Genomic DNA, 19,521 nt, shown 5'->3' on the forward strand with positions numbered 1-19,521 from the left:
TTTTGGTTTTTGGTTCTTGGTTTTTCAAGACAGGGATTCTCTTTGTAGCCCTGACTGTTATGGAACTCTCTCTATAGATCAGGCTGGCCTCAAACTCGGAGGTCTGCCTTCCTCTGCCTTCCCAATGCTGGGATTAAAGGTGTGCGCAGCCACTCCTGCCCAGCTGGTTCTCAGCATTTCTATGGCAGCTTGCAACCATCTATAACTCAATTCCAGGGGAGAAACACTCTCTTCTGGATCCAAGCACTTCAGGCATGCATGTAGTACACAAACACAGATGCAGGCCAAACATTCGTACAAATAAAATAAATAACTCTTTGAATCTTTTAAAGGACATCTTTTTTAATTCTTTGAAAGTTTAATAACATTTACAACGTATTTGATCATATCCACTCCAACTACATCTTTCTACTCCTATACTTTCCGAGACACACACACACACACTTTCATGTCCTTTCTTTTCCCCCCTTTTTTAGAAAACCCACTGAGTCCAGTTAGTACTGTCTACTGGAATGGTGACTAGGTTTATAAGTGTGACCTCATGCAGAGAACATATGTGTGTAAAGACCATATGTGGTGGTTTGATTGAGAATGGCCCCATAGAGTGCTTAGTCACTAGGGAGTGGAACTGTTTAAGAAGGATTAGAAAGATTATGGCCTTGTTTAAGTACTTGTGGCCTTGTTGAAGGAAGTGTGTCAGTAGATGTGGGCTTTTGGGTTTCAAAAGCCCACACCAAGCCCAGGAAAAATATTTAATGTAAGGGTGGCTTACATTTTTAGAGGTTCAGTCCATTATCATCATGGTGCTACGTGGTAGCGTGCAGACAGACATGGTGCTGGAGAAGGAGCCAAGAGTCCTACATCTTGATCCACAGACAACAGGAAGTGAACAATGTCTGAGCAAAGGAGACCTCAAAGCCCACCCCAACAGTGACACGCTTCCTCCAACAAGACCGCACCCTCTCCAGCAAAGCCACACCTCCTAATAGTGCTGCTCCTTATGAGATTATGAGAGCCAAGGACATTCAAACGCCCACTGCTGCCTTGGCCACGGTGTCTCTTCACAGCAGAACAGTTACTAAGACACCTCACCATGTCCAGAGGACACTGTTTCATAGCCTCCACCCTATCCTCCAGCTCCTACGTTCTTCTGTCTCCTCCTCCGCGATGCTCCCCGAGCCTCTGGGGGAGAGGCGATTTAACTGTCTCATGTAGGGCTGAACTCTACACGCTCACTCATTCTCTACACTCTGACCACTACCAAATCTCTGCATTAACTGCTGCCCACTGCCCAAAGAAGCTTTCTAGGGTCAAGGTGGACAGCAGTGGCAACCCATTCCATGGGTATAATCATAACTATTCAGCAGTTTGACAACATGAAACAGGCTGCCCTAGAGTTTATGGCCTCTCAAGCCACGGGCTTTTGATCTTTTAAATTTTATTACAGTTTTATTATTTAGTTTGTATGTGTGTGTGTGTGTGTGATGTGTATGTGTGAACACAGTCATACAAGAGCACAATGTTTGAAAGTGGACTCTCGTCTTCTACCATGGATCCTGGGGCTCAAACTCAGATCATCATGAGTGTTCTACAAGTGCCCTTACCAGCGAAACCATCTCACAGTCCTGGCATGTTCTTTCCCTTGATGTCTCTAAGCTTTCTGCTTTTCTTACATGTCTATTTACTGATCTGTGGTTTTCTTAGGACTCGTGGGGACCTGAGTACAGAGCTTCCTGACATCCCAGGAAGCTCACAGCTAGTAACCCATAGCACAGGAGGGGTCACAAAGCACGCCCTGCTAAAGAAAGCAGGCAAAAGGTAGCAGTTCTGCGGGGACCACCAGAACTGATGGGGACAATGTCAGCAGAGACAGACTCTCACGCCTAATCGTGAACTGTTAGCAACTTTGGGGGGGCTCAGATTCTCCCTCCTATATCAGATTTGACCACATCTTCCATGATTGGTTCTATTTTTCACCCTATTTTCATGCCCACATTCAGCCTATCAGGGCCCTCTATAAATCTAAGCTTCAGAACACAGAATGAGTCAGAGTTCAGAGGAGAAAGCTCTTAGCTTGAGAAAGCCAGCCTCCGGACCTCATTCCTGCTCTGCCTCCTAAACTCCAGGCTTTGGCAGATGATAGGAATTCCTGCAGCAGTTTCCAGACCACAGACATCAGACTACACACTCCTCAGAACTACAGACTTACTCCACGAGGGTGGCTCTTGATGGGCACCCGGCACCTTCAAAACCTTTGTATGTAGCCTGGAACCTAGCATCAGTAAAGTATCCCATGTTGCGATCGGCTTTAACTTGTTTTACCCCATTTAAAGTTGTCCACCCCGCACTGTCTATAGGAACAGACAATACAGTAACTCTTATTGCTGTCTGCCCACTCCATTCTTGGAGGAGGACTGGACAGGAACCCAGTCTCCACACACTGTCTTGATTGAAGTACACAATGTGCTCTCTGGAGTGGCGACCCGTACCTTTAGTCCCAGCACTTGGCATGCAGAAGCAAGAGGATCTCTGTTAGTTCAAGGCCAGCCCTGGTCTACATGGTGAGTTCCAGGCCATCCAGGGCTACACAGTGAGACCCTGTCTAAATATAAATAAATAAATAAATAAATAAATAAATAAGCCAAAAAGTAACTATAGTAAATATACATTTAGAAATAGCTAAAATGATGACCATTATGTATATTTTAAACATAACCTGTGGTTCAGATACTGTAAAGAAGAGGGTGAAGCACCTTTTGGGCTACCAACCAGCTCCCAAATCATGACACAGAGATTTCTTATTAGTTATGAATGTTTGGCCTTATCTCGTCCAGTTCTGCCAATCGAGGATCCTCGGTTGCTCAACCCCGGAGTTTCGCACGCATGCGCATATCATCCGGGGGAGGCCTGCTGTCTAGACAGGAAGGAATTCTGTCTCTCTAGGATCCAAACATTGAAGAGGAGCAGCCATCAGTTCTCATCCATGCCAGCCGGGAGCTGGAGCAGAAGGGTCAGTGTTTAACAGCTGGCTCCCGCTGTGGGTAGCATCTCATGCGTCGCATTTGCTGGTTTACACTGCCAGCACAGCCTCTCGTTTATAACATTCCTGAAAACCTACCCACCTGGCTTTGGCTGCGCAGCCGGCTCTTTGCAGTTCCACCCCAGGAAGTGAACTCATTCAGAGGACACTCAGAGGCCAGAGGGGGAATGTAGGCGTGTGGTAGGTCTCCCAGCCTTCGCTCTCAGAGAGCGTAGGGTGTGTGCGTGTGGAGGCTGGTTAGATCTGCCATACGTTGCCTGTCAGCAAGAGGCGTCACTCAGACACAGGAGCAAGTCGGGAACCCCTAAAGCCCTGTGAAGGGGAGCGGTACCCCTCCTTCAAACCCCTTTCCACATTGTGAGGAATGAAGAGAGCAATACATGGGCCCTGAGTGCTGAGAGCCAGGCTTCTTCTCGGGGTGGGGCCAACAACCAGCTTCCAAATCAAGACCCAGAGGCTTAGTTCTGAAAGCTTGGCCTTATCTTATGCTTGTCCCATTATCTGTTTCTCTTCTTGGATGTTTTGCCTTGGGGATTTTTACCTTCCTTCCTCTTTTCTTCCTTCCTTCCCTCCTCCCTCCCTCTCTCCCTCCCTTCTTCCTTTCCTCCTCTCTCCCTCTCCTCCTTCTTTTCTATCTTACTTTCCTGCTGTATCCATGTCTGACTGCCTGGCTTCTGGCCCCTGGCGTGTTCCTCTCTTTCTCCCTCATTCTCTCCTCCTTCTTCTCTCCTGTTTTCCTCTTGAGCCTTGATTTCTCCTCCTCCTCTCTGCCTGCCAGCCCTGCCTGTCCCTTCTCTGCCTAGCTATTGGCCATTTCGCTCTTTATTAGACCAATCAGGTGCCTTAGGCGGGCAAGGTGAAGCAGCAACACATCTCTACATAATCAAACAAATGGAGCATAAACAAATGTAACACAGCTCCACATAGTTAAAACAATATTCCACAACAGTGCTGCATACTGTAGTGTGTTCACCTTGGTGAGCCACCTCTGTCTCGTCATACGCCATTGGCCAGTTTCCAGGTTAATTGCTGTTCCTTCAACCCCATGCTTGGGACTTGCGATCTCAGGCACCAATGAAGGGGAAAAAGGCAGAAGTATCTATCGAGTACCCAAACAAGGGAAGGTAGTTCACTTATGCTATTACCCTCTGTTGGTCTAATAATCGACATGATGCAGATATTCCCAGGCAGATGAAACTCAATTCGGGGGCTCTTGGACATGCAGAGATGATTCAGGTCATGGAAAGTGTAGAAGCATTTGCAATACTCACCTATCCGGTTCTGAAAGTTAACCTCACTGCCAACCCCAGGATCTCCCAACACAGAGGCTTCAGGGCTCCAGGAACACTCCTCAGATCCAGCTCAAGACTGCTCCCTTGACAGCCACATCTTTCTCTCTTCCCTTGCCTGGCATCTTTGAGGATTTGCTTTCCTGCTCTTACTCTTCCCAGACAGACTAAAAACTTTAATTCACGTGATGTCTGATTTCATAAATTAGCTTCACTTCACATCAGCATTAACTTTCTAAACCATGCATTGCATGCAATCCCAAGTGTCAACAGGCCCTAAGACAGAAAACGAGAGAGAAAACCACAAAGACAGCCCCCAGAAGATGTGACTTTAACTCCCACAAGAAACATCCTGAAATGTTGCACCGCATTCTTGCACATCAGGGTTCAGCTCTCCAAAAAGAAAGGGGCACAGGGGACATATGTAGCCCAGTTAATGGTGAAGCACAATTAACAAAAACTCAAAGAGAGAGAGAAATTGGGCTTCAACTTGAAGGACAGAAAAGCAAACTAGCCAGCCACTGACTCTTACTTCGACCTCAGTCTGAAAGGACGATCCTGCCTCCAGGAATCTCAGAATGAGCCTGAGCCTGGGAGCTGCCTCCTCCCATTCTGTAGTCCTCTCTAGGGCTGGGATTAAAGGTATGCACCACTGGGATTAAAGGCATGCACCACCCAGTTTCTGTGGCAAACTATTGTGGCTACTAGGATTAAATGTGTTTGTCACCACTGCCTGGTCTGTAAGGCTGACCAGTGGGCCTGTTTTACTCTCTGACCTCCAGGCAAGCTTTATTTATTAAAATACAAATGAAGTATCACTACATAACAGATTGCTCCCTAGAAAGCCCTCAGTGCTAGGTTTGATATCCAGCACTTTATAAACTGAGCGTGGGGGTAGATGCCTATCATCCTATCTTTTAAAAAAAATTGCAACTAAAATCAGAAAGAAATGTCGAGTACTATGGAAAATAAAGGTTTGCTGCTTATTCCCAAGTCGCTTTTGGTCATTGTCCCATCACAGCAATAGAAAGCAAACTAAGGCAAGCACTGATTAATGGGTATAAATTTGTAGATCAGAGGGCAGCTTGACAACATGTCTATTCAGCGAAACAGTGGCAGGCTGTCCTGTCAGGCCTGTGACCTCCCGATCCATTTGTCACACCAGGCATGAATTGCCTCTTGTGGAATAGGCCTCAAATCAAATCAGAAACTGGTTGGTTGGCCCCATAACCTTCACGCTGCTGTTAGAGCAGCAGACAGTACCCTGTCAGGCAGGTCAGTATCGTGGCATTCAGTAGTCATCTCTGGACAATGCCATCGACGGTGTCTCTCCCCGGGGGACTGCAAAGACCTTCCAACACTGTGGGAACCAGCCGGGGGAGTCTTCAGTTAGTTCCAGCTTGATTTTTTTGAACATTTTTGGTCTTATGTAGCATTTATAAAATAATTTTCACACATAGCTCCAATTATACATTTTTATTATACATTTTATTAAACTATACTCACAAATTTACATATTCAAGTACAGATTCTATATAAATACATAGAGATCTTAAAAAGTGAGACAAAATTACATGTTCACAATTCAAAAACATAAAGATGAGGTAACTGTAAGAAAAACAGTAACAATAAAACATTTGCTTGTTTGCAATATAAAAGATCTATTTGTTGTCACTAAAATATTAATATATAACAACCTTTTCTACAACTTGAGAAAACATTCATACTAATATATTTAGCAAGAGCAATGAGTTTCAGTGGGTTTCGTTATATTTTAAAACTCTTACCACAATACTTTTTATACTGTGATTAGAAGATTTGGCTCTGAGTGTAGGTATTGGTTTTAATGACCAGCTCAGATGAGAAAAGCACCCTCGCCAAACTGCTTGCCTGCTTCCTAATTTCTGGGGTCAGAGCTCTGAATGGAGCCCAGTGTTTCGAACATGTTAGATAAGAACTCTGCCATTGTGAGGGCTAACGTTGGTTTTCAATTCGACTTACCTGAGAAGAGGACACCTCCGTCAGATTATATTGGTCTGTGGCCATGTTTGCGGGGCATTTTCTTGATAGCTAATTGATGTAGAAGGCTCCAACCTACTGTGGGCAGTGCCACCCCTAGGAAGGCAGTTCTAGGTTGTATAAATAAGCAGGCTGAGCAAGCCCTGAGGAGCAAGCCAGTGCGCAGTGTTCCTCTATGACCTCGGCTTCAGTTCCTGCCTTCAGGTTTTTTGTTGGTTTTTTTGGGGGGGTTGGGTTTTTGTTTTGGTTTTTTTTTTTTTTTTTTTTTTTTTTTGGTTTTTTCGAGACAGGGTTTCTCCGTGGTTTTGGAGCCTGTCCTGGAACTAGCTCTTGTAGTAGACCAGACTGGTCTCGAACTCACAGAGATCCGCCTGCCTCTGCCTCCCAAGTGCTGGGATTAAAGCCGTGCTCCACCACCACCCGGCTGCCTTTAGGTTTTATAAGACAGAAGTCGAAACTAGGCATCAGGCAGGGATGCAGCTCAGAGATAGAATACTTGCCTAGCATATGTGAGCCCCTGACTTCAGTACCCAGCGTGGCAAAACAGGACAAGATGGGTTTCTCTTGGTTCGTTCCAGCTGGGGTCACTGGGTGGCAACTGCTTCTTTTTCCTGGACATCCTGAGGCTCACAGATCTCATCTTTCATCTTCCAAATCAGCAATGTTGGGCTGAGTCCTCAGGCGACCACCTCTTTTGCTCTGGTTGAGGTCAGCCTGGCTGACAAAGTGAGTTCAAGGACAACCAAGGCTACTACACAGAGAAACTGTCTCAAAATAAATGAGGGAGGAGAGAGAAACCCACACGATGACATTGGGTTCACCTGATGATTCGAGATAAACATCGCATCTCAGGGACACGTGATTAGCAACCCAGACTCCACAGTGATTTTAACTGACCTTTTCCATCTGACACATTTAGTTCTCTAGATGTGAGTAACACTGGGAAGCTAGACCCTCCTCTGGCTGACACAAGCTTCAGGCTTTTCCTTCTTCCAGCATGCGATTCCTGGGGAAATTCCAGTTTCTTGAGGACCAGTCTTGCAATTATTTGTGTAAACAAAGAATATCTTCATTCCTGCCAGGGGAAGGAAAAAGGCATCCATACACATTAAATAAATTACTAATTAAAATTTTTAATTATTAAAAAATTTTCAAAAACATTTTCCAATAAAATATTGGTATCTAAAATAATAACTAAAATAAAAATGATTAAACCACAAACAAAAAACTTAATAAACATTTCTCCAAAGAAGAAACACAAATATCAGTAAGTATATGAAGAGCTAAGGAGAGGGAAAATTAGAATGTTATCGTTTAATAGGTATGGAGTTTTGGTTTACATATGGGTATAGGAGAGAGGGAGACAGGGTCTCACTATTTTGGTCAGGATGGTCTAGAACTCCCGGACTCAAATGGTCCTCCGACTCAGTCTTCTGAGGACCTAGGGCTCTACATGGATATGCATGATCATGTCCAGCTTCAGAGTTCCAGTTTTATGATAAAAAGAATATGGAGATGAAGGTATGTTGGTTCTCAGGGTTATGGCAAAATACTTGAGCAAACGACTTCAGTGGAGAAAAGACTTACTTGTTTTGGGCTCACAGTCTCAGAGATGTCAACTATGGTTGCCAGTGCCATTGTTTCTGGACCTGTGGTAAAGCGGTACTTTATGGTGAAAGGGTGTGGCAGACCAAAGCTACTTACTTCACGGCAGCTAGAAAGAGACACACAGAGGAGAGAGAGGGGAGGGGGAGGAAGGGAGGGAGGGAGGGAGGGAGTTAGGGTGGGAGGGACGGAGGAAGCCTTGGACAAGACACAGCCTTCAAAGGCTTGATCCCAGTGAGCCACTAACTCTGACTTGGTCTACTTCCTATTTAGTCATGAACTCTTCAAAGGAGAACTCCATAGATAAACTCCTAATAGCATGCTTGGGCTAAAGTCTTCGATGAATGACCCTTGGGGGGACACTTCACATCAAAGCATAACACCCGAGATACTGCAGGAGAACCAGGCAGGCCCTGTTCTTGTCCTGACCCTTGTGGAGGAAGACATGGAAGAGGAAGGCAGCCTTTGACTCCAGGAATGGAAGCCTTAGGTGAGTACACAGTTTGCAGTTTACTGTCGGTCCCGTCAGGATGCTGTTCTCCATGCGCTCCAAGCCCCCTTTCCGCAACGTTCTCTCTGAAGTCCCTCAGTGCCAGGGTTGCACCTCTTCCTGCAGGGCCAACTATTAGCTACCCACCCCCACCACATCTGCCTTAAGGTTTATGTTAATGGGGATGATGTCGGAGCCTGGGAACCAGGAACCGAATTCCTCCAGTCCCAAAGCTGTCACGGTCTATGACGGGCACGTGGTAGAGGGTGGCTTCCCTGGAGCAACTGTATAAATCATAACACCCTGTGGCTCCTGGCTTGAGTGGACCCTTGAAGGGCTTGGCGGGGGGTGGAGGGGGAAGAAGGAGGGTGGAAAAAATGAAGAGACAGGAAACTGAAGCGCAAGATAGAGAGAACAGATCTAACGTCCCCCAGGTGCGACCACATGACAGTGACATTTCACCAGCAGCTTGGAAACAACTGTGAAGCCCCCAAATGAGAAGCTTGAGATAAGTCACTGAGGAAAGAGTGGGGGAGTTCAAAGGTTCAAACAACTCAAGAGCAGAGACTCCAAGAGTCTCAAATAAGATTACCCAGAGGCCCACATAGGAGCCCACCTTCAACCCCAGGTGCCCTAGGCCATGAGGGGATATGGTTCGGGTGCCTGAGAACACCAGTGACCAACCCAGCCAGAAGCAGGAAGGAAGGATAAAAATGGGATTAAGTCAAGCAGGAGAGTTGGCAAGGGTCTTGGCAGGCAGCGGGTCGTATCTATGTCACGGGCTAAAAGGATAAAAGTGGGATTAGATCAAGGAGGATGGTTGGCGAAGGTCCCACGGCCAGTGGGTCACATCTGGGTCAGGGGCTGGCATGAAAAGGAAAGGAAATCTGGGTGGAGCGGCAGCAGGAAAGCATAAGGGCCTGAGTTTGATCCCAAATCCCATGTTTTTAAAGACAACTGTGTACGGTGGCATGTACTCATCTCGTCTCAGTGCGAGAGGAGTGGAAAAATGAAAAGCCAAGGTTTGATGGTTTGCTGGTCAGCCAGCCTCCTCTATGGGCCAGTGAGAAATCCTACCTCAAAATAATAATAATAATAATAATAGATGTGCCTGAGGAACGAAAACAAGGCTGTCTCCTGACCTCTACACACACACACACGTATGTACATCCACATAGACACAAGCACCTGTACACACACGCACACGTATGTGCATCCACATAGACACAAGCACCTGTACACACACATGCACACGTATGTGCATCCACATAGACACAAGCACCTGTACACACACACGCATACACCCAAGGGCTACAGGGTGATCTTCCAGCACAGAAGGGGACACGGGAGACACTGGGCTAACCCTTGACCTTTAATTACAAGCAATGCTGGAAGAACCTGTGTGGTCATAAAACCAAACCTCAGTGATGCAAGGTATGCAAGGCTGGTTGTCATTATGACTCCTCCCCTCTGTACATGCAACAGCTTTGCTGCATGTGTGTTGTGTTCAGGGAGGGGGATATAGTTCAGATGGTAATGTTTGCCCAGGATGAAAAAGTCTTTGGGTCTCTCCTTAGCACCACATAAACCTGGTGTGGTGTGCACCCCTGTAACACCAGCAGCAGTGATATGGTAATGCACCCCTGTAACACCAGCAGCAGTGACATGGTAATGCACCCCTGTAACATCAGCAGCAGTGACATGGTAATGCACCCCTGTAACACCAGCAGCAGTGACATGGTAATGTACCCCTGTAACACCAGCAGCAGTGACATGGTAATGTACCCCTGTAACATCAGCAGCAGTGACATGGTAATACACCCCTGTAACACCAGCAGCAGTGATATGGTGTGCACCCCTGTAACACCAGCAGCAGTGACATCGTGGTGCACCCCTGTAACATCAGCAGCGGTGACATGGTAATGTACCCCTGTAACACCAGCAGCAGTGATATGGTGTGCACCCCTGTAACACCAGCAGCAGTAACATGATAATGCACCCCTGTAACACCAGCAGCAGTGATATGGTGTGCACCCCTGTAACACCAGCAGCACTCAGGAGATGGGGGCAGAAAGATCAGAAGTTCAAAGTCATCCTCAGCTATAACACAAATTTGAGGCTACCTTGGGACATACAAGACCACTGTGTCGCCCCACCTCTAATGGAGTGTTTTGTGGCACCAGTTTTGTGCAGAGCAGAATCCGAAAGTGTCATGATTCTAAACCTGATCTGACCCCCCCTAATCTTCAGAAATAGCCTGCAGTCTCCTTTACTCCTTTCAGCTGGTCATCTCTGAAAGGGACGTGTGTGAGCGAGGAGACACGCCCGGGACGGATGAGGGCAGCTAGTGTCCAGCCCTGTGTACAGGACAGGCGGCTGCACGTGTGTGCAGCACCCTCTCCTGTAAAAGCAGCGTATGCAGATGGGCTAGCCACTGAGCTCGGGTGGTGGAAGCCAAGGAGGGCACGTGTCTGTGAAGAACAGCAGCGTTGGGTTTGCCCCTTCACAGCCTCTCCAGATTGCGGAAAAGAAGAGGGGGTGGAGGCTGCTGTGAGAAGGGAAAAAAAAAAAGAAAAAACAAAACCCAGCCACAACTGCTATTAGAGATTACTTCCACCACCTGAGTGGAAGTACTGTGGCTGCTGCCCAGAGCTCACAGGAGGCACCAGCGGCTGGGGCTCAGGAAAGGTCTCTCTAGGCAGTAGCCATGGCTTGGCCACCTCCCTACTGGCTCTGCCTGTTGGGGACCTTGGTAGGGCTCTCGGCTACCTCAGCTTCCAAGAGCTGCCCAGCCAGACATTACCGGACTCCGGGAGGACTCTGCTGCCAGATGTGCAAGCCCGGTAAGAGTTGGGGCTCAGCAGGGCTGTTGAGATGCTGTTTAAGATGAAGGGGGGTGTACAGGGTAAGACTGAGCTCAAGCAAAGTCAGGCAGCCTGCGGAGCCTGGAGGAATCACCTTGCCTGGACCTTGATTCTGGCCCCTCTGCTCACAGGTACTTTCCTTGTGAAAGACTGCAGCCAGAACAGAACAGCGTCTCAGTGTGACTCGTGCCTACCGGGTGTCTCCTTCTCTGCAGACTACCATGCCCGGCGCCACTGCGAGAGCTGCAGGCATTGTAACTCTGGTAAGAGGGGCGCGGAGTGCAAAAGGTGGCACTGAGCACATCGGGGCTGCGATGCTGGTGTAGCTAGTGTGCGGGAGTCAGAGAGCTTCAGCTGCTTTGAGGCTCATGGGAAATGGAATTAAGGCTGAAACAGGGTGTGTGTGCCTTGGGCAGGGTGGGTGGGGAGACAGCGGTTCATGGAAGACGTGCAGTTTTGAAGGGTTGGAGAGAAGGACTCTGTAGATAGGACTGAGACAATAAAATGGCGTAGTGTCACATGCCCACAATCCCAACTACAAGGCTGATGGTTGCGGGAGGATAACTTGATCACAGGAGTTCAAGGCCAGCCTGACCCTGTCTCAAAAAACAAAACAAACAAACAAAAAGGCAAATGAGATGGCTCAGTAGGCAAAGATACTTGGCACCAAACATGGCGACCTGACTTCATTCCCTGGACCATATGGTAGAAGGAAAGAATCAACTTGTAAGCTGTCCTCTGAGTTCATATATATGCATGAGCACACACAGAAATGAAAAAGTACAATTTTCCCCAGTGTGGTGGCGCACGCCTTTAATCCCAGCACTTGGGAGGCAGAGGCGGGCAGATCTCTGTGAGTTTCAGGACAGTCATGACTGTTACACAGAGAAACCCTGTCTTGAAAAGGAGGAAAAGGAGGAGGAGGAAGAGGAGGAGGAGGAAGAAGAGGAGGAGGAGGAGGAGGAGGAAGGAGAAGGAGAAGGAGAAGGAGAAGGAGAAGGAGAAGAAGAAGAAGAAGAAGAAGAAGAAGAAGAAGAAGAAGAAGAAGAAGAAGAAGAAGAAGAAAATACATAATGTAAGGAGGGATAGTTTCAGAAACCAAGGTCTCAAAAAAGCAACTTCTAGCCAATGAACCACCCATGTTCCTGTATTCCCACAACACTTGCAGGACAGCTGTTCAGAACTTGCAGTTAGGAAATAACATCAGAAGCCAGGTTCCCCCTGGCTTTTTTGCACAAAAGGCATTTTGGGGAAAAGGCAGATAGACCTGTCCTTTTTGATTTATAAATGTCTGCTCTCTACAAATGAAGAGGTAGGGTATCTGTAGCTCTCTTTTCAGACTCCGCTGTCATTTCCCCACCTCTGCTGGGGATCCAGGAAGTCTGTGTTAGCGTACACTAGACGGGGCGCACTTTAAAGAGGCCCCTTTGAAATAACGGTTGCTAGCGAGACACTTTTTCACATGCATAAAAAATTTAATTGCTATTGAAAAAAAACCTCTGTAGGAAGTATAAATTGGTTTTAGTAACGTCAGAAGACAATGTGTTCTGGAAGCGGAGGCAACTAGAGAGTAAATTCTAACGGCAATTTGTTTGTTTTGTTTTGTTTTTTGTTTTTCAAGACAGGTTTCTCTGTGTAGCTTTGGAGCCTGTCCTGGAACTCGCTCTGTAGACCAGGCTGTCCTTGAACTCAGAGAGATTTGCCTGCCTCTGCCTCCCAAGTGCTGGGATTAAAGGCGTGAGCCACCACTGCCCTGTGGCTCTAACAACAATTTAAGAGGAGCATCCCAGAAGGCTACACTACAGCAAATATAATAACGAAACCTTGTCTGTGGGGATTTCAGATAATTCCTACAAATATATTACACTGTGTCTAAATCAAAGAGAGTTATGTGTCCAAGTGGTAACATTTTATATAAGTAGTTTGTCCTATATCCCAGCAAGTCTTAGTTGTGACTTAAACGTGTGACTTCACTAAATTGTCTTTTAATTATTTTTTTCAAGACAGAGGTCTCTGAGTAGCCCTAGCTGTCCTGGAGCTTTCCCTGTAGGCCAGGCTGACCCGGAACTCACAAAGATCCACCTGCCTCTGCCCTCCAAGTGCTGGAACTAAAGGTGTGTTCCAATACCTCCCGACTTAATATTATACTCTTTTAAAAAAGCAAAACCTTGAGCCAGGTTTGGTAGTGTATACCTTTAAACCCAGAGGCAGGTGGATCTTTGTGAAATAGAGTAACATGGTCTACATAGCTAGTTCCAGAATAGCCAGAGATACCCAGAGAAACCCTGTCAAAAAATTTTTTTGTTTTCCACAACTCAGCAGTTGGGCTCGATCCCCAGCGCAGCCTTAAAGGGTGTTTGTTAGTCATAGGTCATAGTCAAGGGTTCTCTTCAGCAGCATATTGCTAAAACTGAAAAGATACAAAGATTAACACGGCCCTGTGCACCACAGATTCATGAAACATTCCATCTTCTTATACACCAACAAGAACAAAATCATAATAAAAGCAACATGGTTTTGTTGTTGTTGGTTGGTTGGTTGGTTTTGTTTTTTGTTTTTGCGACAGGTTTTCTCTATGTAGCCTAGGTTGGCCTGGAGTACTGCACAGACCAAACTGGCCTCTTCCAGGATCCATCTGTCTCTAAATTCTGGGATTAAAGGCATGTGCCACCATGCCCAGCAAAGCAACAGAAATATTCCTAAAGAAACTTAGAAATAAGATTCTCTCTCTCCCTGGCAGCAGCCTCCTCGGGGTTGGGAATTCCTTAATCAAACAAAGCTCCTGGCTCACTCTGTAGCCTAGTCAAAAGGCCTTCTGCTGTCTGCCCTCAACCCCTCGCTGTGTCCCAGGTTGGCTCCAGCACCTTTGTCTGCCCATCTCAACCTAATCCAAGAGATCAGGCAGCCAGGGGAGGCAACAGAGAGCAGGTCCACTGGGTCTGGCCTTCCCTAGGGGAAGTCTGTGGTCAGTTCAGGTACAGTCCGGACTCCAAAGTCTCCAGTACTCCCAACTGAAGACAAGAGCACTTCCGTCCAGTGTCAGCAGCCCACCCAGCGGTGTCCCGAACCATCCCCCTCCACATTCGTCCCCCACCACTTCCCAGGCTTCTCCCACTCTCCCTAAGCAGATCCTGGTCCAGGCTGACTCACAATTCCTAACAGGCCACAGAGGAACTAAGGTTTCATAGCAACTTGATCAGAATTCAGAAGAGAGGCCATAGGACCATAGAGGAATTGTCCTTCTTTCTGTCCTGATAAGCCAAAAGCAGAAGAAAATTGTCAGAGTTGATGTAGGCCTTTGCCATCCACTGCTTCTACATCCCTCTTCTACCTGCAGGAATTCCCAGAGTGCTGTCCCACATCCAGATGTTGCTGCCTTCCAGGGAGTCACCCCACCCCCACCCCAGGTCTAACCGGCACTGGTCCTACATTAGACTAAACTTTCTATTTTAAGAGCAATGGAGGCCTACAATCAAGCTAGTCTCTGATAAAGCTAAAAAAAACGAATGGGAATCATAGGGACGCTGTCCCTAATGGCTAAGAACGAGCGACTCCTCAAATGTGCACTGGCAGCAGATTGGATGGTGGTATAGCCACACAATGGAGTACTACGCAGCCTCGAGAAAGAGTGATCTGTAGTTAGAGCCAAGAGCATAGGTGAAGTTCACAAAGGGTTAAGTAAAAGAAGCCAGACAGAAATGAGGTCACATGGCCTGATTCCATTCATACCACACAGAAGGCTCAGAGGCGAGCACAGTTGTCCTGTGGTGGCAGAAGTCATAGTAATGGCTGCTTTGTAAGGGCTTTGTGGTAAGAAGACAAAAGAGGACTGCGTCGCTGTCTTTTTTTTTTTTTTTTTGGAAAATTGTTACTTGTATTTTTTTTTTTTGGTTTTTTTTTTTTTGGTTTTTCGAGACAGGGTTTCTCCATAGCTTTTGGTTCCTGTCCTGGAACTAGCTCTGTAGACCAGGCTGGTCTCGAACTCACAGAGATCCGCCTGCCTCTGCCTCCCGAGTGCTGGGATTAAAGGCGTGCACCACCATCGCCCGGCTGCGTCGCTGTCTTTACCGTGCTGCTGGTTGTACCCGTGCGTCTAATTTGTACTTTTAGAATTATTTTTTTTTAAAGAGATCACTATGTAGCCCTGGCTGTCCTAAAACTCACACCCAGCTGGCCCCGAACTCATAGAGTTCCTCCTACTCCTACCTCCTGAGAGCTGGGATTAAAGGTGTGCTCCCCGACGCCTGGCAGGGTTTTTAACTTTTAAATTACATCTGTTTGTCTGCTTGTGTGGAAGGAGGGCATGCCAGCCACGGTTCTCTGGTGGAAGTCAGAGGACAACTTGCAGGAGTCGGTTCTCTTCTTCCAACACGTGGGCCCCAAGGACTGAACCTAGGTTGTCAGGCTTGGCACTGGGCACCTGCTGAGCCATCGCTCTGCTCTTGTCCTGAATCTTAATTAAGCTTTGCACTTATGATGTGAATATTGTTGGGTTCTCACATCACACAAAGATAGGAGACAGACCACCAAAATCTATTAAACTAGAAGCAAATTCTAGAAAAAGAAGAAAATATCTCCATGGGGCACTAAAAACTTCTCAGCTATACCTGTGAGCACAGCCAGAGTCTGGGCTTCTGTAGCTGTGGTCATGGGCAGTTTTCAAATTCCCTTTTTATAATAAGAAGCAAGCATGCCGGGCGGTGGTGGCGCACGCCTTTAATCCCAGCACTTGGGAGGCAGAGGCAGGCAGATCTCTGTGAGTTCGAGAACAGCCTGGTCTACAAGAGCTAGTTCCAGGACAGGCTCCAAAACCACAGAGAAACCCTATCTCGAAAAAAAAAAAAAAAAAAGAAGCAAGCGTTAGGCATGAACAAAAGAATTTTTACAATCTCAAGGTAAAACTCAGATACAAATTCCGTTAACAGGGTTTTTCAGTTAAACTAGTGTTTGTATTTGTTTCTTTCTGGCACTTTCTGATGGTGTTTACCAAAGCTCCACACTCCCCTGATATTGCCAGTTTCACATAGCCGGGAAGGGTACGGGACAATGCACAACCAGAAAGTCACATACGTCCCGTCATTTAAAAGTTAACTCAGGCCGGGCAGTGGTGGCGCAAGCCTTTAATCCCAGCACTCGGGAGGCAGAGGCAGGTGGATCTCTGTGAGTTCGAGGCCAGCCTGGTCTACAAGAGCTAGTTCCAGGACAGGAACCAAAAAGCTACAGAGAAACCCTGTCTCGAAAAATCCAAAAAAAAAAAAAAGTTAACTCAGCTCTAGTCAGTTGCTGGTCATGAGTAGCCGGGGAGTGGGGGGGCTGCAGAGGACCCTGAGTCTTGTAGACAGAGCTGCCGGTGTAAAGCAAAGTAACCCACAGTTAATAGTTGATCCTTACGCTACTGAGACAGCTGCTGACAGCCTGCTCTCATTCTCCTAGGCTTACAACTTTATATTTCGTTATTTCTCCATTCTTATTTCTGGGACCTCCATTTCTGTGTTCTTATTCTTGGACGCTCCATATACCTCTACAGAAGTATATGACATGCCAATCAAAAGCTGTAAAGTAGAGGAGAGTAGGAAAGGAAATCATACAATCTCCGACTTTCAGTTCCTGTTTCTGAGCCCGTGAATTGTCTGTCAACCATTCTTCTTCAAAAACAATAGCAAGGTAGCAGGTGGCAGTGAGGGAGGGGCGGGGTGGGCAAGGAGGAGGTGATGGAAATGGGGAAACATTCACATCCTTTGAACAGGTTCAGGTCCCTGAAGGCCTGCTGTACCCTGTTTCTCCTGGCCCTCCCCTCTCCCAAGGTCCTCTCGTTCGCAACTGCACAGTCACAGCCAACGCCGAGTGCGCCTGCTCCAAGGGCCTGGAGTGCAGGGACAAGGAATGTATGGAGTGTGACCCTCCTCTAAAGCCTGCGCTGACCACACAGCCGTCGGAGGCCTCAGGCTCACACCCTCCACCTACCCACCTACCTTATGCCCAAGGTATGTAGCAAGCTGCCTGTTGTCCAGTTCGCTGGGGGCAGTGGGGCAGCCCACCTAGCACTGCCCGATCGGCACTTACACCGAACTAGGCTCTGGGCCGGCTTGTCTTCCTTCTGTCTCCCTCCTGCAGAATCATAGGCTTTTGGTCCAGTGCATCCTCCGGGGGTTGGAGGGGAAGGAGGGCAGGCTTTCTGCTGTGATAGATTCTGTCTGTTTCTTCCAGTGATGCCGGAGCCCAGGACGATCTGGCCTGCACACACCAGTCAGCCTCCTGACTCAGCTCTCTACACCCACTGGCCATGTGAGTTTCCTCCCTGCTAATCCCCATTCCTCAGAGAAAGGGAAGATGAAAGAGGCCAAGGGAGCAGCGACTGGGAAACCCCTAAGTATGGGGTGAAGAATAGGGGTACAGAGCTGCAGGAAAGTTCCGTGGATACGGGTGCTTGCTGAGCATGAGTTAAGGACCAGAGTAATATGTGTGTAACCTCAGCATTCAGAGGCAGAGACCGAGCCACCTTTGCTGAAACAGCCACATTTCCAGTTCAGAGAGGAACCCTGCCTCAAGGGAGCATGCTGGACTCTGAATGCACACACGAGTACTCACTACACACAAAGGAGAAGGGGGGGGCAGACAGACAGAAAGACAGAGTGGGAGGAAAGGAGGGGAAAGCGTGATCTAGCCAGGGATTAGGAGATGGGGGACTGGTCGAGCAGAAGGCTGATAATGGAGGGAAAAAAAGATTGGACTGAGGGAGTCCGAGGTTAGACCCTCCCGCAAAGCCTCTGGGCACCCATGCCTATCACAGCCCGAAGACCCCTGTGCAGTTCAGACTGTATCCGAATCTTCGTGACCTTCTCCAGCATGTTTCTTGTCTTCATCCTGGGAGGAATCTTGTTCTTCCATCAAAGAAGGAATCACGGATCAAGTAAGAGATCAGCCGCCCCTCCTTCCCCAGCCCACCATCTCAGCCCTGCTAGCCTCACCTGAGGCCCCATCCCAACTCCACCCTACTCTCCCCTTCACGGTCCCTACCTTCCACCCCGCTTTTCTCTTCTCAGCTTCATCCCCACCCTCCCTACTGCTGACCATGCCTTGGCCCGTTGTCTTTCCACAGATGGAGATGACCAGGCGGAACCTGAAGAGACCTGTCCTTACAGCTGCCCCAGGGAGGAGGAGGGCAGTGCCATCCCCATCCAAGAAGACTACCGGAAACCTGAACCTGCTTCCTACCCCTGAGCCAGCACGGGGTGGGGTCCTTTCCACTGAGGCACCATCCAGGGGGATCTCCCCTACCATCTACCATCGTCATCAGAACCCTTTCCTGTGTACACGTGACACACCGCCCTTCTGAGACTGAGAGTGACGAGAACAGGATCCCCAATGTGTGGTCAGCAATCTTGGGGAGGCCCAGGCTCTAGCTGGAAAACACACTTCATATAAATGAAGCCCTCTGGCTGGCAAAATTACATGCTAAGGGTGAAAATGGCCCACGAAGGACTGGAGAGATGGCTCAGCGGTGAAGAGCACATATTGTCCTTCCCGAGGACCAAAGTTTGATTCCCAGAACCAGCAGGTGGCTCAAGACCACCTGTAACTCCAGCTTCAGGGAATCCGACACCTTCGACCTCCTCTGCCACCTACAAGCACAGAACATTCAGACACACAGACACAAGATTAAAAATAAAATAATAATAATAATAAAAACTTTTTGACTAGGCCACCAGCAGAAGACCCGCAGAAGCCCTGGGGCCGGAAGGTCTCACCTGCCACAAAGGACACTATCTGCAGACACACATACTTCCTGCTTTGGTTCCGTCTTCTCGGGAAGTTGTGACACTGTCGTGGGCAAAGCAGAGACTGAGACGTTCTCTCCGTTTAAGCCCAAGCTGTAAATAAATTCATTTTCTATTTCTGTATCCACTGTCCTTTTCTCTCAGTGTAGACAGGCATTGGAACCCAGAGCCAGGCCTCATGGCCAGGGGCTCCAGTAACAACTGTGAACGTTCTACAAGTCATTTCCCTTCCTACAAAAAAGGGGGGGGGGGAGAGGAGGAAGGGATGACAGGGGAAGAAGGTATGAAGGGAGAGTTCTAGCACCCTTCACCAGAAAAAAAGAAAAAGCCAGTCCTTACATAAGAAAATAAGGGAAAACAAACAAAAACTCTATGTGGCCCTGTGTGCTTGTAATTCAAGGGGTGCCAGGAGGGCAGGGCAGGGGTTGGAGTGGAG

At 47.8% G+C, this 19,521-nt stretch overlaps 1 protein-coding gene and 1 long non-coding RNA gene across 3 annotated transcripts; both read left to right on the forward strand.

The window, feature by feature from the left end:
* Positions 1-2,483: 2,483 nt before the first annotated feature.
* On the forward strand, positions 2,484-8,423 carry LOC142855467 (uncharacterized). The gene is made up of 3 exons (XR_012911517.1): positions 2,484-2,561; positions 2,835-3,010; positions 8,227-8,423. It is a non-coding gene; the product is annotated as an uncharacterized LOC142855467 (long non-coding RNA).
* A 2,457-nt stretch (positions 8,424-10,880) lies between these two features.
* Cd27 (CD27 molecule) lies at positions 10,881-19,208 on the forward strand. Of its 2 annotated transcripts, none has more exons than XM_075982722.1 (6): positions 10,881-11,286; positions 11,439-11,570; positions 17,112-17,291; positions 17,515-17,592; positions 18,153-18,217; positions 18,407-19,208. In XM_075982722.1, the coding sequence occupies exons 1-6, from the start codon at positions 11,151-11,153 to the stop codon at positions 18,641-18,643; spliced, it is 828 nt and encodes a 275-aa protein (XP_075838837.1). In that variant the 5' UTR covers positions 10,881-11,150; the 3' UTR covers positions 18,644-19,208. The 2 variants fall into 2 exon arrangements, with proteins under 2 accessions (XP_075838837.1, XP_075838838.1); XM_075982723.1 differs by having other exon boundaries at positions 10,882-11,286; positions 18,098-18,217.
* Positions 19,209-19,521: the final 313 nt, after the last annotated feature.

The sequence above is a fragment of the Microtus pennsylvanicus genome, chromosome 8, assembly GCF_037038515.1.
Source record: "Microtus pennsylvanicus isolate mMicPen1 chromosome 8, mMicPen1.hap1, whole genome shotgun sequence".
NCBI lineage: Eukaryota > Metazoa > Chordata > Mammalia > Rodentia > Cricetidae > Microtus > Microtus pennsylvanicus.